We start from the raw sequence: 21843 nt of genomic DNA on the forward strand, positions 1-21843 counted from the left end.
GTAAAACTAGTCAGAAGATGCAGTAGAGGGAGAGAGGAAGAGGGGGCAGATGACAAATTATTCTGCCCCACCCCAATGGGTTCCTTCGTCAGAGACATTAAGTATTAGAAATATGCTATATGTTGGAGACAGACAGAAACTCTCTGCAGCCAGGAAGGTTGCTATTTAAGAACCACAAGATAAGAGGTTTGGATAATTCACACAGTTAGCCGGCAACATACGGAAAGTCAAAAAAATTGTTCAAATGGCTCTGAGCACTATGGGACTTAACATCTACGGTCATCAGTCCCCTAGAACTTAGAACTACTTTAACTTAACCAACCTAAGGACATCACACAACACCCAGTACGGAAATTCATGTTTCATAGAAAATATAATTATGTAATTAAAAAGAATACGGTCTGCAATAGCTTCTAGACTGCAGACTGTTCTACGCTATACACCATAGGAGGACGTCATGTAAAATATGCTGTTGTAGTAGTTAATACATTAAAAATAAGAACTGAAGTGAGGTCCCCGGCGAGGGCAGCTACCAGAGTGCTGTACAGATTATCGCTTGTCAGGTGGTAACGGACTGTCTTTTATGTTGCGGAAGATGCTCGGATACAGCTTGAGTAGCTGATCGACGTTCGGTTCAAACCAACAATGAGACGAAAGGGGTTCAAGGCTTAAGAAACCGAGTAATGTCGAGTATCCTATGTACATTATTAGGAACAAGATTTTTGAAGTGTACTCATGCTCATCCAATTTTTTTGTGTATCATTGAAGTTACGTATACCTCAGCATCATTTGTGTATTCCTTGTCTTACTCTGTTGCTTGTATTATTTATAATCAATGAGTATGTGAATGTGACGAAGTTTACCAAGAGACCGAACAGGATCGTAAGTGGACCTTTGTTTTATAGCTAATTGTGTTTCAGCTATTTTAACAACTTTCGTTGCATAATATTTTAATACAGCACTGTTAGTAGCGATATTGAACGTTCTCATTATCAAAAGAGAGCTCAGAATGGAAACCACACTGCTTTTCTGAATAGAGAGGAGGGGGAGGGGTGGGGGAGAGCAATAACGATAGCAGAACCTTTTCAAAACTGATGTAAAGTTTATCGCAGCCTCAATAGTTGTCTAATTAGGGAACTGAAACTGCTAGCAGTGCACCGAGAAAAAAGGGATAAACAGCTGACTTTACGATTGCTAGTCAGAATCGGCGCAAGTGCTAATGAGAAAACATCAAAAGACTTGTCATAATATGTACGAATAAATCATGCATTACAGAGAAAAGTTCTCAAATTATGCGCGGAAATCTTGTAAGAGCGGAGGGAATGTACCACAAGAAAACGTTTCAAATTAGATCTGAAGACTTGCAGTCTACCATTCTACTTTTTCAGAAAGCCTACTGCGGAGGAAACGAGCTGAATAGTGCACCCCTTTGTGTAGAAAGCTTTTAAGGAAGTATTCTACAAGTGAATATCGCCTCTCGATGTAGTGTTCACTGAATCATGTTGCAGTTCTTTCAGAATGAGTCAATATTGTAAAAAACAAATCCCGAGACACCTGAACAACACCGCATATCTGTCGGACCGTATTTCTGTCGACTGCAAGACGAAAACAATTTGCATCACCTGTCACATTTTGTGCTAGATCACTGATACGCTTATCAAGAAGAGCAACAGACGAAGAACAGAAACCTGTGGCACACCCCATTTTACGTGTTCTCGTCACATTCAACTTCGGTGTCACATCCGTCTAATCACGCAGTAGTTCCGAGTTCAGCAAAATCCTTCTGATGATAATGGTTCAAATGGCTCTGAGCACTATGGGACTTAACATCTGTGGTCATCAGTCCCCTAGAACTTAGAACTACTTAAACCTAACTAACCTAAGGACATCACACACATCCATGCCCGAGGCAGGATTCGAACCTGCGACCGTAGCAGTCGCGCGGCTCCGGACTGAGCGCCTAGAACCGCGAGACCACCGCGGCCGGCTGATGATAATGTGGGACAGTGTTAAAGATGACCAGGGGGCCATCGTAACAGTTTTATCGTCTATAACCACAACTGATACTGAATGGAAGAGAGCGTACGGCATTTCGCCATGTCGTAACAAAAGCTGAAAATTTGATTGTTCCGGACGAAAAGGATTAACACGATAACGAATCGGAAGAAAAAATTATCCATCTCTGTCTCGTGGGCCCCTACCACCACGGCACAGCGCATCTCCAGGTTGCGGATAGGGGATACGGCCTTCAGATATGAAGGGTAGCTGCGAATACAAAAAATAAGCAGTCGCGGACAGCCGGTGGGGAGCAGGCGATGGCGTGATGAACCATCCCTGTTTCTTCTTCTCCTACTACCAAATCTATTCATCAAGAATCAGCAACATTAATGGGCATGGGTCCCTTTGAAGTAAAATATTCCGGAGGTAAACTAGGTTCCCATTCGGATCTCCGGGCGGAACCTACTTCTAAGAGATTCAGGCCGAAAGGAACTTTCGGGTTGGGAACATGGAACGTTAAAAGTTTGAACAGGCCAGGAACATTCCAGACATTATTAGGCGAAGTAGATAGATACGATGTAGACATTACAGCTATTCAAGAAACTCGGTGGCAGGGTGAGGTTAGCATAAAGAGGGGTAACTATATATTTTTCTGTGGAGGTGCGGAAGCTCACAGTTTCGGAACAGGTTTCGCAGTACAGGGAAAAGTGCTTCACGCAATCAGAGATATAAGGTTCATTAGTGACCGATTATCAGTTATGGTGTTGTCCGGCAGGTGGAATAGACTAGTAGTAATTAATGTACACGCACCAACTAAGGACACTGAAGAGGTTGTTAAAGACGGCTTTTATGAAGAACTAGATCAACTGTGGGATGAGTTCTCCTCATATGATACAAAATTAAGCATAGGTGATTTTAATCTGAAGATAGGGACGGAGAAAGCATTCCGGCCTACAATTGGGAAAGAAAGTTTGCATAACATTTCGAATGATAATGGCACAAGGGTGGTTAATTTTGCTGTTTCAAAAGACATGATTGTTCAGAGCACATATTTCAAAACGAAGGACATTCATAAAGCAATTTGGGTCTCTCCGGATGGACACACCCGAAACCAAATTGATCACGTTCTTGTAGCTCACTAGTATAGAAAATGTTAGGACTTTCAGGGGAGCAGACTGCGATTCTGATCATTTTCTTGTAGTTGCCAAAGTTCACCAACGGCTATCTACAGTAATATCAAGGTGTCACAATGCAGAACTTGTTAGGTTCGACACTGACAAGCTAAATGATGAAAGCTTTAGAAGAAGGTACATGACAGAAATTTCAAATGGGTTTGATGCTCTCAGGACACACGAAGATCAAGGAGAGGATGTAAATAAACAGTGGATCACTGTGAGGAATAATATCAAAGATGCAGCGAAGGTCACAATAGGTACAATTAAGAAGAACAGGAGGAAACCTTGGTTTGATGAGGAATGCAGGAAATTGGCAGAGGAAAGAAGAAAAGCGCGATAAAATTGGGACAGAATTGGAGACAGAAAACGAGAGGAGTTCTTGAACTTGTGAAGGGAAGTTGGTCGTAGGCTACGAGCAAAGAAGAGGAATTATTTGAACAATCAGTTACAAAAATGGAAATAAACAGTAAAACAAAAAACATTAGGGAACTTTACCTAGACATAAATGGGTATAGGAAGGGCTTCAAGGCTAGGACAAATGCACTTTGAGGGGATGCTGGGGGAATACTGACAGACCCCAGTGCTATATTAAGTAAATGGAGGGCGCATTTTGAGCATCTATTAAATGTACACCAGGAAGCAGGAAATGAGCAGGCGTACGAAATACATACAGCAGAATCCCAGGTACCTGAGCCAACGTTAAAGGAAGTAACAGATGCAATCAACAAATTGAAAAACCATAAAGCACCAGAATCAGATTGTATAACTCCAGAATTAGTTAAAAATGGGGGACAGAAATTGGTGGAAGTAGTTCACAAAGTGATAAGTGAAGTATGGAAGAGTGGCAGGAGTCGATTCTGATCCCAATTTTTAAGAAAGGTGACGAAATGGATTGTAGTAATTATAGAGGGATATCGCTATTACCAGTATGTTCCCAAATTTTCTCGAATACTCTGCTAAGCAGACTGACACCATATGCAGACGAAATTGTGGGGGATTACCAAGCTGGCTTTCGGAGGAACAGATCAACTATAGACCAAATATTCACCCTGCGGCAAATTTTGGAAAAGAAATGGGAATACAATAAACCAGTTCATAATCTTTTCATAGATTTTACAAAAGCATATGATTCAGTATTGCAGTCAGAATTGTACAGAATTCTTTTGGAACTTGGAATACCAAAGAATTATGTTAGACTTATAGAAGGGAGTTTGAAAAACAGAAAAGGTAGAATACGCGTGGGGAAATTGGAGTCAGAAGAATTTGTAATAAAGAACGGTCTTAAGCAGGGAGATGCCCTGTTTCCGCTACTTTTTAATTTAGTCCTAGAATATGTTGTACGAATGGCAGCAGATAATTCAGAGGGTGTGGAGTTAAATGGGAATTTAAAGGTATTAGGGTATGCAGATGATCTAAACATCATTAGCTATAGAAAAGAATCTGTAACAGCAAATGCGAATACGTTAATCATGGCTAGTGAAGATGTAGGTCTAAGGATAAGTGAAGACAAAACTAAATACCTGGTTACTACTAGAATGCCAACAGCAGTAGATCAGGAAATGTTAAGAGTTGGAGACATGCAGTTTGAAAAAGTGAACGCATTTAAGTATCTAGGCGTGGACATCACTTCGAGAAATGAGATTGAATCCGAACTGAAGAAGAGATTACGGGCGGGAAATGCGTGCTACTTCTCACTGAATAGATTACTTTCATCACGGATATTGTCTAGGAATTTAAAGATTAGAATATACAAAACTATTATTCTACCAGTTATGCTGTATGAGTGTGAGACTTGGTCTCTCACTGTGCAAAATGAAAAGCCGTTTCGAGCATTTGAAAACAAAATTTTGAGGAAAATTTTTGGAGCAAAAAGGGATGACATTAGCGGAGAGTGGCGAAAACTGCATAACGAAGAGGTTCACGAACTCTATTCAAGCCCTGACATAATCAGTATGCTGCGATGGGCGGGTCACGTAGCTCGAATGGATGAGGGCAGGGCAGCGCACAGAGTACTGGTAGGGCACCTAGAAGGAAAACGTCCTGTGGGGAGACCGAGGCGTAGATGGGAGGACAATGTGGAGGCTGATTTGAGAAGCCTAGGTATTCAAGGTGAATTCAAGGAAATAGCCCAAGACAGGGACAGGTGGCGAAAATGCGTTGCTGCGGTGATGGGCTCTCGAGTCCGGTATGGCCAGTAAGTAAGTAAGTGGATTCCATCTATGACTCCAGAAGAGGCGAGGCAAAACCGTCTCCGAAAAAGTTGCACGTCTTCAGAATGGATGTTGAAGGTGATGATTTTTCGGAATAGGTGACAATAGAGAAATCGCTTACACAAGTACACTGAATGCCACTGAAGCGTAAACTGAATGTCTACAGTAGCCGCAATCAAAAATTTGTGCAAGATCAAGAATCTGACCCTAGTTTCCTGCATACTGCAGATAGGTGCCTTAACCACTGGGCTATCTGAACATGCGACCAGTCCGACCGAGGCTGTCTATGATATTTCCATTTATGATTTTTCCAACTCTGCTATCAGAGGTTCCACCACGGGGTATGTGGTAACAGCCCCACTGGAGAACGTGACTTACCTTCCACCGACACTGCTACACTCCGTTCCGCTTTACAAAATTGCAAACAGCGTGTTATTGTAACCTTATTAGCGATCCAGACGCAGCTATCAAATACGTTTCCTAAACTAAAACTATGCGGTTTGTAATTCCAGAACAGTATTTCTGTGTGTAGTCCGCTATTTTAGATATTCTCCAGAAGTTAGTACGTAGTCAGCTATTTATTCATTACTAAGAATCATTTACAAATTTGTAAAGCCACTACGCCTAACTCCACAAATAAATGATATTCGTCATATGTCCCGATGTAGTCAGAGAGGCAATACACAATTTCATCAAGTATCTAAGATATCAGAGCAGTACTTTATTTTTGCGAAAAGCTTGAAATTGTTGATTGTGCGTATTCAACCCACCACACACACACACACACACACACACACACACACACACACACACACACACACACGTTTTTATGTATAGATGTCACAAAATATTGTGAAGTGTCATTACTGAACAAAGGTAATGAAATTCAGTCCGTTTAACGGACCGTAAGTAAAATGATAATTTTACTTTTTTTTTTTTTTTTTTTTTTTTTTTTTTTTTTGCGGTCCTCTGATGCTTAAACACGTTTAATACCTGATGCACTAATGGTGACTTCGTTTTTATTCTACTTACGGGAAGAAGTATAATATAAAACCTGTTATTTCTTTTTTTTTTACAGGTGGGTGCCTTCCGTGTCTTCTTTCCAACCAGCCATCTCGCTGATGTGGCTGACTCGAGGTAGGTTGTTCTCTCTTCCAAATTTGACCACACTTGGATTTCGTGGATCCGACTATCATCGTACTTGGTGCCTCCCTATCTCACGGGGCTGAATTATTCGGCTTTCCTCTACGAAAGTTAGGGCAGTGCAGTACAGCTCTGGCAATGTTTGCTGATGTGAAAAATCCTGAGGTGCACCGTTGTTCGGAGTTGACGTGAAACTCTAGGTCCCTTGCAACTGGCTGATTTAGTCAGTTCAAAGGCCGGAGGAGGGCAACAGCACACTACCTACAGTAGGATTACGTATTAAACAAAAATGTATCCAGAGTCAGTGAAGTGAAATCTTCAAAACATCGAGCACCTGTGTGTGGAAGAACATTAGGAATGAAGCTGCAAACTAAAAATTCTTACGTCTCAATATGCTTGAAATATAGCGAAGCGCTTGCAGTCTAAATAAGACTTTAATTGCAGTCGTAAAAAACGGGTTATAACATACATTGCTTGAAAAAGAACAGTTGAAGCTGGGACATGGCAGTGTAAACATTGACAGAAGGAAGAGGTCATTTTATCAGTGGGACATAATGACCGTTTTGTGGAAGAGAGACAGTGGTCCCTGTAGAACGTTTAATGCCGAGAAGGGAGTTGTACACGGTGCCAGTGGCGTCAGTCAGAGCGTGGAGAGGCGGGCGAAACGAAGAGGTAGCCTGCAAATTGTCCTAGCAGCATTGTTGCAGTAAAAAACCAAAATTTAAGCGGACACAAAGATTTTTTAGAAGATATGAACAGAAGAGATGAAATAAGACGCATAAGACAGTGTTAAAGAACTGAAGATCTAGCAGAAGATGGATGCAGTAACAACAGATTGTCAATGCGAAGAATCAAGACATCGAATGTTCGAGAAGGGACCAACAGCCGTCACAGAACGCGAATATACGCTGCACTAACAAAGACAGTGTACCTAATGTAACATACAAAATAGGAGGTGGACTGTGAACTACAGCAGTCGTAAGAACTCTCTTATAAAAGTGATAGTTACCGATCACTCGTGTTTCAATGTGAACTATTTTTTAAAAGCGTTTACTGTGAGGAGCAAAGGACATGATAAAATAGACAGTAAAATATTGATAAATAGACGTCGCTTTAATATATCGTTACGTGGGCTTCCCTTGTTGTCATTAAAACTAAGTTCTTGTATCGGCCTGGCTCGTATCATTCCAGTTTTAGCTTCTGCAGAGTTTTAAGAGGTGTTATCAGCAAGACGGTACGCCAAAGGAAGAGCTGTCGCCATTTAACATTTTACGGACTTTTCTTTTTTGTATTTTCGAGCCGATTTATCTTCATCTTCGCAGCTTCCTGTGGACTACAGAACATGTGACGCTCTGCAGCTACAGTGATTGTCAACTGCTGCAGAAGATATACCTTCCATACTTCTACTACACAGGGAGTTTATACACTATGTGATCAAAAGTATCCGGACACATGGCTGAAAACGACTTACAAGTTCGTGGCGCCCTTCACTGGTAATGCTGGAACTCAGTATGGTGTTGGCCCACCCTTAGCCTTGATCACAGCTTCCACTCTCGCAGGCATACCTTCAATCAGGTTTGGAAGGTTTTTTAGGAAATGGCAGCCCATTCTTCACGGAGTGCTGCACTGACGAGAGGTATCGATGTCAGTCGGTGAGGTCTGCCACGAATTCGGCGTTCCAAATTATCCCAAAGGTGTTCTGTAGGATTCAGATCAGGACACTGTGCAGGTCAGTCCATTACAGGGATGTTGTCGTGTAACCACTCCGACACAGGCCGTGCATTATGAACAGGTGCTCGATCGTGTTGAAAGATGCAATCACCACACCCGAATTGCTCTTCAACAGTGGGAAGCAAGAAGGTGCTTAAAACATCAATATAGGCCTGTGCTGTGATAGTGCCACGCAAAACAACAAGAGGTGCAAGCCCCCTTCATGAAAAACATGACCACACCATGAGCGCCGCTGGAAGAAAGGATACTGCGGAGACATGGCTTAGCCACAGCCTGGGGGATGTTTCTAGAATGAAATTTTCACTCTACAGCGGAGTGTGCGCTGATATGAAACTTCCTGGCAGATTAAAACTGTGTGCCGGACCGAGACTCGAACTCGGCACCTTTGCCTTTCGCGGGCAAGTGCTCCACCAACTGAGCCACCCAAGCATGACCCACGCCCCGTCCTCACAGCTTCGGTGGCTCAGATGGTAGAGCACTTGCCCGCGAAAGGCAAAGGTGCCGAGTTCGAGTCTCGGTCCGGCACACAGTTTTAATCCGCCAGGAAGTTTCATTCTATAGTAAATGTAGATATAGATGTAGAATATCCTGATAACCTAGATCACCCGATTTAACCCCAATGGAGTTCTATGTATCGGATTACATTAAACACAGTGTCTTTATTCTCCGCTTCCGGAAAACGTCGACGAACTGCGACGACGGATAACACAAGCAGTTGCCTTTATACATCAAGACTTTCTCCATACGATTGGACAGGAAACTGATTGGAGATGGCATATTTATCGTGTTCTGAAAGGTAGCCACCTTGAACACTTCTAAATAAAATTTGAAGAAGGAACCACTTCGTGGCATTCATTTCAGAACTGTTCCAGAGATTCGACAGGCAGTAGACCGCTCCATTCGCGCCATCAACAGAACAGGCTCTGCTAACGGCATACTACGCCTTCCACATCGCTGGCAACGGGTTCTGCACAACGCTGGTGACTTCTCTGAAGGACAGTAACAGGTGCAAACATGTAACTCTTTTGTATCGGTTGTGAACAAATAGTTGCCACTATTTAAGTTCCAACCCTCGTAGATACATGTTTCAAAATTTTGCTGTCCTTCAGAATAGTCACCAGCATTGTGTACAACCCGTTGCCAGCGATGTGGAAGTCGTAGGATACCCTTAACAGCGCCAATTACGTTGATAGTTCGAGTGGAGCGTTCTACACTGAGGCGACAGAAATCACCAGATACCTCCTCATATCGTGTCGGACCTCTTGTTGCCCTGCGTAGTGCAGAAACTGGACGCGGCATGGACTCAACAAGTCGTTGGAGATCCACTGCAGAAATACTGACATGTGCCTCTGCAGCTACCATAATTGCGAAAGTGTTGCCGATGCAGGATTTTGTGCACGAACTAACCTCTGGATTGTGTCCCATAAATGTTCGATGGTACTCAGGTCGACCGGTCTGGGTGGCCAAATCATTCCTTCAAACCAAAAACAAAGAGTAGTGACCCGGTGGCACGAATAGCTGCAAATAGTCTCCAAGTAGGTGAACATAACCATTTCCCGTCAATGATAAGTTCGGCTGGACCAGAGGACCAGTCTGTTGTGTATAAACACAGCCCACACAATTATGGAGGCACCACCAGCTTCCATAGTGTCTTGTTGACAACTTGGGTCGGTGGCTTCGTGGGATCTGCAACACGCTCGAGCTCTACTATCAGCTCTTGCCATTTGAAATCGGGACTCAACTGAACAGGCCACGGTTTTCCAGTCATGTAGGGTCCAACCGATATGCTCAGGAGCCTAGGACAGGTGCTACAGGTGCTGTTGTTGTGTGCTGCCATAGCCCATTAACGCCAAATTTCGCCACACTGCCCTAATGGAAACGTTCGTCGTACGTCCCACATAGATTTCAGCATGTATTTCACGCAGTGTTACTTGTCTCTTAGCACTGACAACTCTACGCAGACGCCGGCGCTCTCGGTCGTTAAGTGAAGGCCGTGGGCCAGTATGTAGTCCGTGGTAGGAGGTAATGCGTAGGAGGTAATGCCTGAAACGTCGTATTCTGGGCACAATCTTTGACGCTGTGGTTCTCGGAATGTTGAATTCCCTCACAGTTTCCGAAATAGAATGTCCCCCTAGTACCACTGCACGTTCCAAGTCTGTTTTCCCATCATGCGGTCATTAACACGTCGGAAAGCTTTTCACATGTATTACCTGAGCTCAAATGACGGCTGCGCCAATGCACTGCCCTTATATACGGTGTGTAGGCGACACTACCGCAATCTGCATATGTGCGTCCCGCTATCCCATGACTTTTGTCGCCTCAGTGTATGGCCCGTCGTCTTGCAGGACAGTGGTCGGGCGCATACAGATTATGGTGCAAGATGTGACTGATCTATTCGGTCTGGTGGACTGAGAACTGGTGTACCACCCACCACAGTCCCCAGATATCAGCTTCTCAACTTGATTACTACGCCGCAGGAATCACTTCAGGCGTTTGTTGACACTGTTAAAGTTGGAATCGTATAGTGTGAGTAGTGCAATCTGTCTTTCCTGAGGAATGGTTTGATGCGGTCTGCCACGAATTCCCTCTGTTGTGTCAGCTGCTTCATCTCAGAGTGATGTTCTCTGTTATGTGTGGGATGTATCCCAGTCAAAGATACGATATCATACGCTGTCTGTTTTCAGTAGCTTCGCAATTATATTTGTTTTGTAACATTTCCCGTCTACATAAATTAGTAAAACTGAACTTAACTGACATGATTCCATGAACTGCAGCCATAATCTTTCGACAGACGTTTCATGTCGCAAGTTTCTTTCACATTATCGTTTTACGTACATATTGCTGAACAAATGTCAGTAAATCACAAGAATTTATACATCTTAGTGCTAGAGTAGAGAAGTAGCGCTGACTATCTGCCGAAACGAAGAAAGAACTTCTCTATCTAAATAGGTATATAAAGTTATTGCGGTTCTATATTGACGTCTGTTTTATGTAAGTGTGACAGTTCATATCTGTTTGTGTAATTAAGTCTCCTGTCATAAGCAAGAATAGAAATTAGGGTAGCCACGTGTAGGTTAGGCCAAACTATTTGTCCAGAACTGAATTATTTTGGAGAAGCAGTAGCAGGGGAAGAAATACCATTTTGTGTGTCTACATTTTCGTGAAAGCTATCCCAAGATAATCAGGCGTGCGTCAGCAGTAGGATTCCAGTGTTATGCATGTAGTCTGCGAGACATATGAAATCAGTTATAACTCTTTCAACTTCCAATGAGAAGCGCAAGACGTAATGCTTCTGGTGTACCATTTCTCAGTTGTTTCAGTATGGCTCTATAATTCCTCATCACAAGACACCGATATACTCGGTCTAAATATGTTGCTTTGAAGTTCAGAGGATAAGAAATATCCTTTAGAAAAGAAGACATATATCGTGTTTTGCCCACATGCCCAGCTTGATAGCAAAATGACCTATTAAAAAAGAAAGACAAACTACCTGAGCTCATTACTGGTGCAGAAAGGATCAATGGGCTAGAGAAAGTGTATTAACAAGAAACGAGCTAAGAAAAGAATCAGACCTCGAACTAATTCAAGAGATATCCACTAGATGGAATCCAGCCCTCTGTATAATCGAAAGACTTTTGACTCTGGGGTCAGGAATACTCTCTCTCCCTCCCTCCCCTCCTCTCCCCTCCCTCATATGTGGGTGCCTGTGTGTGTGTGTGTGTGTGTGTGTGTGTGTGTGTGTGTATGTGTCGAGGATGATTGCTTAGGAAAAGACAAAAAATAGCTGGCCGCTGCTCATTGTTTTCGAGTTGAGACACTTCCTAATGACTTCATTGTCGACAAGAATTAATTTCAAACTTCGATCCTTCTTTAAATCATTTTTCAGTACAGCTCGTCATTGTGAACAGTTATTGGTGATTACTGAGCTAACAGTTCAGAGAAGAGGAGACCAAAAGCTTTTGATATGTGACGCTATTTAACAATGACGAAGATAAAGTGAGTGGACTAATGAAGAGGTACTAAATCGAATTTGGGAGAAAAACTGTGGCACAGCTCGACTAAAACAAGGGGCTGGTTGACCGGAGACATCGCAATGCATGAAGGAATGATCAGTATAGTAATGGCGAGATGTACCGAGTCGTTATAATTAAGCTTTACCTATTTAACACGTTATAACACGGAAATAATTACCGTACGAGTACCAAACTTGGTAGCAATAATATGGGATGCAGGGTTTGCACGCGTCACAGCGCCACCGTCCAGTTCCAAATATGGCCACCAAGTGCCGTGATCAGTCATCGTGATCTCACAGACCTGATCAGTCGTAGTGCACTTGGCGTGTCAACATGAGCTTGGACAAAAGGAGCAGAGCATTACTGGTGAAGCTCTGTTATCAGAACGCTGCAGCTGCACTTCGAGAATATCGCCGGCTGAAAGGATTACGGAAGGGTCCTCTCTCTCTGTCCACCTGCTGTGCGGAGCATCATGATGAAGTTCGAATCAACTGGAGAACTGGGCGTCGCTCCAGGAAGAGGCCGATGGCTGCCTGCACACAGGTGGTTGGTGGACTCGCTGTTGCCGTGGCAGACAACGCTGCGCACAATGCCCGGTCGTCAGGCTGTGCGCGTGCCGTGTTACGACAGTTGAACATCCCGTGGCCCACAGTACGCAAAGTGCTTCGAATCATTGTCAAATGGTATCCGTAAGAGATTCATTTCTCCAGCATCTTGCACCATAGGATGCACAACGACGTGTAGACTTTGCTCTCCACTTTCATGCTAGGACTGAAATTAACGAGGGATGGACCTGGACCATCCTATGGGCTCTCTACTTTCATGTAAGGATTGATGTTGACAAGGGCTGGCCCTCGACCATCCTGTGGACAGACGAAGCTCATTTTTCTCTGACAGGTGAGATGAACTCACAGGATTGCCGAGTGTGGGAATCTTCACCTCCAGTCAGTGTGCATGAAGTTCCTCTGTGTGATGAACGTGTCACCGTATGGTGTGGCTTCACAGCTACGTTCATCGTTGGCCCATTCTTTCTTGAACAGGTTGAGGACCAAACACGTGCAGTGTGACTGCTCAGCGTTACTGCTATATCCTTCGCCAGTGTGTCTTACCCGCCCTACAGGAGAGAGACAAATCGAACTGAACAGTTTTCATGCAAGATGAGGCCCCACCGCACACCGCTCGTGAACATCGCCAGCTTCTCCGAAATACCGTTGGAAACGCTCGAATTATCTGCGGATCGTTTCCAAATGCTTGGCCGGCACGATCACCTGATCTCACTCCCTGTGGTTTCTGGTCGTGAGGCAACCTGAAGGACAGGGTTTAACAGGAGAACATTCACACATGTGCTGATGTGAAACGAAGCAAAACCAGAGAGGTAGCCAGCGTACCTACGGCAATGCTTCGTTCTGCTGTGCAGAATGCAATTCTGCACTTTCAGACTCTCGTGGACAATGATGAGCGCCATATTGAGCCACTTTTGTAACAGTAATGGTACAGTTATGTAATGGTGTGATGTACCGTAGCAGCACATTAAAAGTGCTTCAGTTGAATTCATTCTACATTATTTCTCTTTCCCATGTCCTTGACATTAATGCTACCAAGTTTGGTCCTCATACAGTAATTAGTTTCCGTGTTATAACCTGTTAAATAGGTTTTAAAAAAATGGCTCTGAGCACTATGGGACTTAACTTCTGATGTCATCAGTCCCCTAGAACTCAGAACTATTTAAACCTAACTAACCTAAGGACATCACACACATCCATGCCCGAGGCAGGATTCGAACCTGCGGTCGCGCGGTGCCGGACTGCAGCGCCTAGAACCGATCGGCCACCACGGCCGGCTGTTAAATTGGGAAAGTTTAATTATAACCATTCAGTACTTAACAATATGAAATAATAATTGCGGAGGGAGACCAAGGCTTCACTATAATAAATATGTTTGAAGTTGTAACGCCTCCGTTTTTTATCCCGACCTGATCTGATCGAATAGCAGCCCAATATTTATTGTTAACATGACAGTGAACCTAATGGGGCTTGGTAATCGGAATTGACTGCTACGGAAGTTGTTACTTTCCAGTTCGTCCTGTTCAATGCTATAATACTGAACGTATGGTAATAAGGAACACCAACACAGTTTTACTAATTATGAACTTATATTCTTCTCAAAACTCAAAAAGGAGACAGCCACTGCCTTCGTCATACATATCTAATTGCGGCTAATCTCAGCACAGGCTTTCTTCATTTGCCATTATCGTCACACGCTAATCCATCACTGCATCCAACACTGCAATCCAAGGTTAGGCCGGCGTGGTAGACGCGAAACTAAATATCGGCACTAGTAACGTCACTGATCACTTTTATAAAGATACTTCATCACTTTCCCGGTATTTATTTATTATTTAGGGGTCCAGCCACGGCGATGGTGACACCCTTCTCGGTTAAAAACCCTGTATTCCAATAATGACCTTCACACACACACACCATTCCCGCAAACCACTCTGGCGCATCTCGACACTCGCTCTCGCAACACGTCACAATCGGTTGTTCGCCCTATCGACCTGTGCCGAGTGCAAAGTTATAGTAAGGACTTACGGACCCCTTACAAAGTGGGGCTAGGATGCATTGTTTATACAGAGATAAGGATGCTCGTACTGGATGGACCAGGGTGGAGAGCTGCGTCAAACCAGTCCTGGAACTGAAGACCGAAATAACAACACCACTCAGCTTAACTATAATGAACATTCGATTCTTGCTCCTGGAATGAAAGCCCCGGTAGCCGTTGAGGGCTACGGGTTTGTCGACAGTATATGTATGGTGTCACCGCCAGACACCACACTTGCTAGGTGGTAGCCTTTAAATCGGCCGCAGTCCGTTAGTATACGTCGGACCCGCGTGTCGCCACTATCAGTGATCGCAGACCGAGCGCCGCCACACGGCAGATCTAGTCTAGAGAGACTCCCTAGCACTCGACCCAGTTGGACAGCCGACTTTGCTAGCGCTGGTTCACTGACTACATACGCTCTCATTTGCCGAGACGACAGTTTAGCATAGCCTTCAGCTACGTCATTTGCTACGACCTAGCAAGGCGCCATATTCAGTTACTATTCTGAATAGATAATATTGTGAATCATGTACCGTCAAGAGCGACGTTCATCATTAATGGATTAAAGTTAAGTATCAAACTAGCTACGTCCGCTTTCTGAATTCTAATTCCTTGTCATGTTCCAGACCTCACGTCAGTAGAGTCCTTCCCTTCCCACGCCAGCCTGCGTGAGCTAAAACGCGTGCATTTCGGCCTGCATTCGTAACACGGTGTTGGCTCTTCTGCCAACCCAACAATACGTTACAGCTAACCGCGGACTGACCTCCTTGTCGGCGAGTACGGTGGAGAGCGCGTGGGCGCCCTGCAGGAGGAACTCGACGCCGAGCGCGCGCTTGGTGGCGGGGTCGAGCAGCAGGCGGGTGACGTGCGCCTGCGTCAGCACGGTCAGGTTGGGGCGGCGCGCGCGCACCGGGCGCACGTAGGCGGCGTTGGCGCTGAGGCGGCGGCCGTGGCGAGACGTGGCCTGCAGCAGCGCCACGCCCAGCTGGCGCGCGCCGTTCACGTCCGTCACGGGGAAGCCCAGCTCGCGCCACGCCTCGATCAGCGGCGCCACGTTCTCGTCCTGGTACGGGAACCACTCCACCGTCTGGTAGCCGCCGCGCCCGTGGAAGCCCGGGCTCTTCTTCACGATCTCCTCGTCCTCGTTGTCCTCGGACTTCTTGAAGTACGGCAGCACCTGCCAGCCGACAGAATCACCGATCACTGTCAGCAGCCCCCGACGTGTACTGTTGAGATTACAGGCAGATGGCCCAGCAGCACCCTTTTTTGTATGCCCTCGCAGGTCAGTGGGTTGAGAGCTGTCAAACAACGTGGAAACGTGCAAACAAGTCCCGATATGCTTCGTCATCTTCAAAGGGGAAATACAGGCATGTGACTGAGTTCGGACGAGAGAGAAAGATTGGGCTCCGGCAAATGGGTTTGTCATACAGTGGCGTTACAGCTCGTGCGCGCATGCTGCCATGACAGTGATGCGTGTGTGGAACCAACTTATAGAAGAGGGTCGTACTAAGCTACACACGGTTACAGAACCCCACAGTGTGACCACAGCATGGGATGAACTCGTCTGAGCTTCCTTGGGACCAGGAACAACATGATATTGAAATCTACAAAGCAGGCAGCTCACAGCTCTTCAGCGATTTTATGCGTGGCGTACACATCGCCCAAGCTATTGAAGCACTTTCTTCCTTCCAGGGCTGCATTTTCTTCATCGCCCTCGCTCCCTGTACTCGCTCCTTCCCTTGTGCCGCCTGCTTCCGCTCTCTCGGTGTAACTGCTTACGTCGGCTCGGATATCCTCCTGGTTTCTGGTATTTCTTCCCATTTTTGTTCCTCTTGCTTTTATTTCTCACCTGTCCTCCAGCATTTTCGTCCCCTTTTGGTATTTGAGATCCCCCTTTAAAATGTTATCTTTGTAGTGTGAACAAACGTAGCGTTTTCGGTGTGTGACCTTACCGCCGCCTCCATCATTTCTTGACGCCATTGTCTTTTGTCTCTAGTTAGCCAGCATGGTAGCCAGTCCATGTGGTGACGGCGTTATGTACCCTCTTGGTTGACCCCGTCTCTCCCGCAAACACAGGGATCACACTTCTGGTATCCGAGCTGATACCTCCCTACATACTCTTAGGAGTGGTTGCTTGTCATTCGGGAGCATCAGAATTCCCACCAACAGCCACTATGCCAGACTGTTCTTGCTGTGGCAGGATGGTGCCCATGAGGAGAACCCCTGATCAAAGCGAGTAGTATCAGGGCGGACGCTTTCCACCTGAAACCCATTAAATTTCGGAATACTGGCTGTCTCTTAAGTTGATAATGGATATTTTAATGCTGCTTCTAAATAACCCTGTGGCCTTCCCTTCCCTGACTACACCGTAGGAGGAGAGCCAGCCTCACTGGCTTGCAGTGAAAGCCTTTCCCCACTTCCTGGTCTGCACTAGGACTGACGTGAATACTTGCATCATCACCAGAAACTATTGAAAGCAAGTTTGATGAAGTGGACTCTCCGAGTAAGATGTGCTCAGTATCGCTGTTGATAAGAACTTTTTCTGGCATCCAATCTGCTGCATTTCAAGACTGTGACCGTCTCGGCGACGTCCTGGTGTCCACTACACCCCACAAGTATTTGAATGGTTCAGGAAGCCATTTTTCATAGAGACTTCTTCCTCAAACTGGTGAGAAACTCCAGGCCATTCATTTTGTTTGGCGTGTACATGATATCCGTAAGCAGAACTGCATTGATACAAGCGCCTGTATTCCGGCATTTGACGAGTACATCCTCTCAGAGAAGGTCAGGGTTATTTATTATCAGTGTAAAATGAAGCTGTACATCCCAGCACCCACGAAGTGTTTTCGGTGTTTGCGTTTCAGACAGATGTATTCCTGCTGTACAGCGCATCCTGTGTGCAGTGAATATGGACACCCACTTCATGTGGGGAGCCCTTGTGTTCTATCATCCGTGTTTGTCAATTGTCACTACCATCATTCTCCATACTCACCAGAGTGTCCGGTTTATAAGAAGTAAAGGAAGATACAGGAGTATACGTTCCTTGATTGTTTGTCCTACACTGAGGTTTATCAGAATTATGACCATCTTCCCCCTGTGTCCGTGACATCTAACTTTGCCTCTTTTACGTCCTTTCCTTCCTCCTTCGTTCTCCTTGCTCCAGTCCCGCCGCCTCTCCTCTCCCCCTCCCCAGTGGCTCTCACCACCTTTCACTCCAGGTGTCCCTCCCCCTATTCTTCGATGTCTGCTGGTGATGGGGCCCCATCCCAGGACCCCTCCCCCTGGTCTCTCCCTGACCAGAGGCCTCCTGCCACAAGTGACTGTGGGAACCACAGTCTATGTGACCCATGATCGCTGAAGCCTGTTCTCTCCAGACCTTGCCCTTCTCGACCTACAGAGGAGAAGAAGAAGAAACATAAGTCCCAAGGCCCCTCTGCTGCTCCCAGAGGTGCTGACTGCCCCACACAACCTGAGTCAGACGTCATGTGTATGGATGTCACCCAGTTCTTATTGGTGACAGATGGGTCCCAGGAGTGTGACCCATTTTGGCCCGTTCACCTCCTATTTGAATCTTAATTCCGTGCTTATTTAGTGGAATTGTAATGGATACAACAGTCAGTTTCCAGAGCTACAATACCTTATTTCCTTTCACTCTACAGCGTGTGTCATTCTCCAGGAATCTCATTTTACTGATGTTCACTTGTCTTCCCTTTGAGAGTTCTGCACCTTCTGTCAGAACTGGGTCAGCCTTTGAGGGCTTCCAGTGGGTCTACACATTGTTCCGAACTGACTTTGTTAGTATATGGATCCCTTCATACGAAACTGGAAGCAGTTGCTGTTTGGGTCCACTTGGAATCTGCAGTCAGTATTTGCAATTTCTGTCTCTCTCCCAACAGGCCATCTATGCCTGCTACCCCAACTTCCCTCCTACAACAACTACCACCTTCATTCCTCCTCCCTTGTGTGGTTGTGCTTTTTCTTCTAGTCGGGGTCTCCTCATAGACCATGACTTGGTGCTTTCTTAATGATAGTTGCCCTACCCATTTCAGCGTCATTTATGGAACTTTCTCTGCCATAATTTTTCGCTGACTTCTCCCATTTTCCCTTCATTATACTGGCCGCTGCACAATGCACAACTACCTCTGCGATAAGTAACCACTTCCTGGTGGTTCTCTCTTCCCTTCCCGCCTTCTAATGGTCAGGTTAGCCCACTGGGCTTCCCATTGCGCTAATTGACCTCTGTATACCTTTCAGGTCATGTTTACCCCATCTTTTCAGGTTGTATTGATGAAGTCAACCGTGACGCCCGATATAATTATTCGCGCCATGGGAATTTGCCATACCCAGTTTGATGGGCTCCTTTCGCCACTGTTTGGTCTCATGGTGGAGCACAGCCGTTGTCAACACCATCTGTCGTCGCCGTCGGCCCTTGCAATGCCTTAACTGGCACCTGTGCTACACCAGTCTTATTACTTTTAAACGTTTTCATGCCAAGGCCCATTACATAATTAAACAGAGTAAGCAAGTGTTTTAGGAATGCTTGGCCTCCTCTCTAGGTTCTTTTGTCCTTCATTACAGGTATGGGTTACACTCCTTACCCTCCAAGTTTGCCGATGGCAGTCTTCCATCCCGAGCCTTCGCCTTCCAGGTGGTCTTTATATGGGTCCATTGCTTCTCGCAGAATACCTTGCGACTCATTTTGCGATACCATGGTATCAGCCTCCTATACAGCTCCCTTCCTCCTTCAGAATCAGCAGTCTGAAACTTCCCAGTTATGTTTTATCACTTGTCCGGCAGAAACCTACAATGAGCCTTTCTCTGAATGGGAACTTCCTGTGGCTGAACTTCTTCTGGCTGAACTTCTTCTGGCTGAACTTCTGGGCCTCTCCTCTTCCCACTATTCAGGCCCCATTTCGCCAGTTCCGAGCCCGCCAGTCACTCCGAATTTGGGTTGACAACATTGCAGCTCTCGGCAGATCCAGTAGAATTGGCTCCACAGGGCTTGGTATTAAATGTGCTCCTTTTTTGTGTTGCTATTAATGGACTCATGTCCTCCATCGGACCATCACTCACCTGTGCTCTGTATGTTGATGATTTCTGAACCTGGACTAGTTCCCTCTCGGTGACCTCTGTGGAGCAACAGCTCCATGTTGCCATCCATGTGGTTACTCTCACACGATTTTCAGTTCCCTATAAATCACGTTTGGTGCATCTCTGTCGTCAAAATATGGTCCATCCTGATCTGGAGCTTTGCCCTGGTCTTCCAGTTCCATTTCTTTTTGACAATAGGCTTACTTGGTTGGCCCATATCCGCCCTCTGAAGATTGGCAGTCTCCATAAACTCCATGTCCTTAGATTTCTTGCCCACACCTGTTACAAAGATCATTCAACTCTTTTCTGCATTTATTGGACCATAGTTCTATCTTATCTGGACTATGGTTGTCAACAAATTAATGGCTCAGCTGCCCTTTCCACACTGCTCCTCTTGGATCCTGTCCACCATCGTGGTATCTTCGGCTACTGGTTCCTTTAACACGACTACTGTCAATAGTCTCCTGCTTCACACTGGGACCTCTACTTTCAGTTCGGTGGTCCCAGCTCCTGGTTTCCCTGCCATCGCCATCTGCTCTTTATTCTGTTCTTTTTGTGCCTTTGGGAAGTCAACCACCTACTGCCCCATTGAGGTGGGTTTACTGGTTGGGCCCAACCTCGCTTCTCTCTGCCCTGATTTCATCTTCCCTGTTTGTCCTGTTCTCCCAAACACCCCTTCCCCCTTGGTTAGTTCCTTGGCCCCAGATTTGGATGGATCTCTTCTGGGCTCAGAAAGCCTTCATTGCTCAAGCGGTGTTCCATTGGTTGTACTGCCCACTCTTGCAGGAATTTCCGTATGCTATTGCTTTTTATATTAATAGTTCTGACTCTGCCAATCACATGGGATATGCTTTAACATCTTCAGGTGGCACAGAACACCATATCTTGCCTGCCACATGTGGGGTGTTTACTGCAGAAACCTACTGCTTGGGCCCTCTGCCTTACGAAACAGTCCTCCCTCACTCGAGTTTTGTTATGTATGGATTTCATCAGTGGCTTTCATGCTATCGCTCAGTATTTTCCCACCACCATTTTCTCTCTGCCATTCACGACCTTCTAACCAGTTTTGGCCATCCTGCTTGTCCGAATGATTTCATTTGGTTTCCCAGCCACGTGGTTATCCTGTACAAGGAGCTTGTCGATCGTCTGGGCGAGCAAGGAGGGGGGGAGGACAACCACCTCTGAGGCAGATTTCCATCTTCCTTTTTGCTCAGTTTGTTTACTAATGGGCTGTAATGGGACTCCCACCATTTGATGTTCTTCCCACCACCTCTACTGCGGGATATCTAGTATCCCCTGCCATCTTTATGTTGGCCTTACGAGGTTGACCCATGGTTCTTTACTCCACAATGACCTCCCCCTCCCCCCTTTGTATTCACAGGGTCCCTTCATTGTGGTCCATATTCTGTTGAACTACCCCCGCCTTTTGGCACTTCACACTAATTACGCTCTCCCATCTTTCTTCCCTGGGTATTAGTGGATGAACGTTGCATGGTTACACCCATTCTCAGATTCCTTCGAAAAGTGTTTTTTTTCCAAATTTAAGTACCCAGATTTCCTTCTGGAATTGGAGTCTTTCGATTATTGTTGGCGTTGGTTAGGCAGACCTTTGACTTTGCCTCCACAACAGCCAGGTTAACCTCCCTTTTCCTTGTGTTTTGTCTGATCTTTTGTCCCATTTTGTTTATCCTTTTCTAGAGTCTGGTTATCATGGTGTCATGGTGGGGACCAGATAGGTAGGTGTCAGTGCTGGCGTTTGGGGGCGCCCCTTGCTCTCACCCTGACCCACTTCCCACTCTCTCTCTCTCTCCCCCCCCCCCCCCCCCCCCTCCCCAGCCATCGTATTCTTTACTCTTCCTGCCGCACCGACACTCCTTTTTC

At 45.6% G+C, this 21843-nt stretch overlaps 1 protein-coding gene across 1 annotated transcript in view; it reads right to left on the minus strand.

Moving 5' to 3' along the window:
- Positions 1–21843, minus strand: part of LOC124545961 — a 252720-nt gene that overhangs the window by 148719 nt on the left and 82158 nt on the right. The window contains exon 4 of the mRNA XM_047124926.1: positions 15635–16048. Within this exon, the coding sequence (XP_046980882.1) occupies positions 15635–16048 (414 nt within the window). The remainder of the gene's footprint in view (positions 1–15634; positions 16049–21843) is intronic.

Source organism: Schistocerca americana, chromosome 8 (assembly GCF_021461395.2).
Source record: "Schistocerca americana isolate TAMUIC-IGC-003095 chromosome 8, iqSchAmer2.1, whole genome shotgun sequence".
Classification (NCBI taxonomy): domain Eukaryota; kingdom Metazoa; phylum Arthropoda; class Insecta; order Orthoptera; family Acrididae; genus Schistocerca; species Schistocerca americana.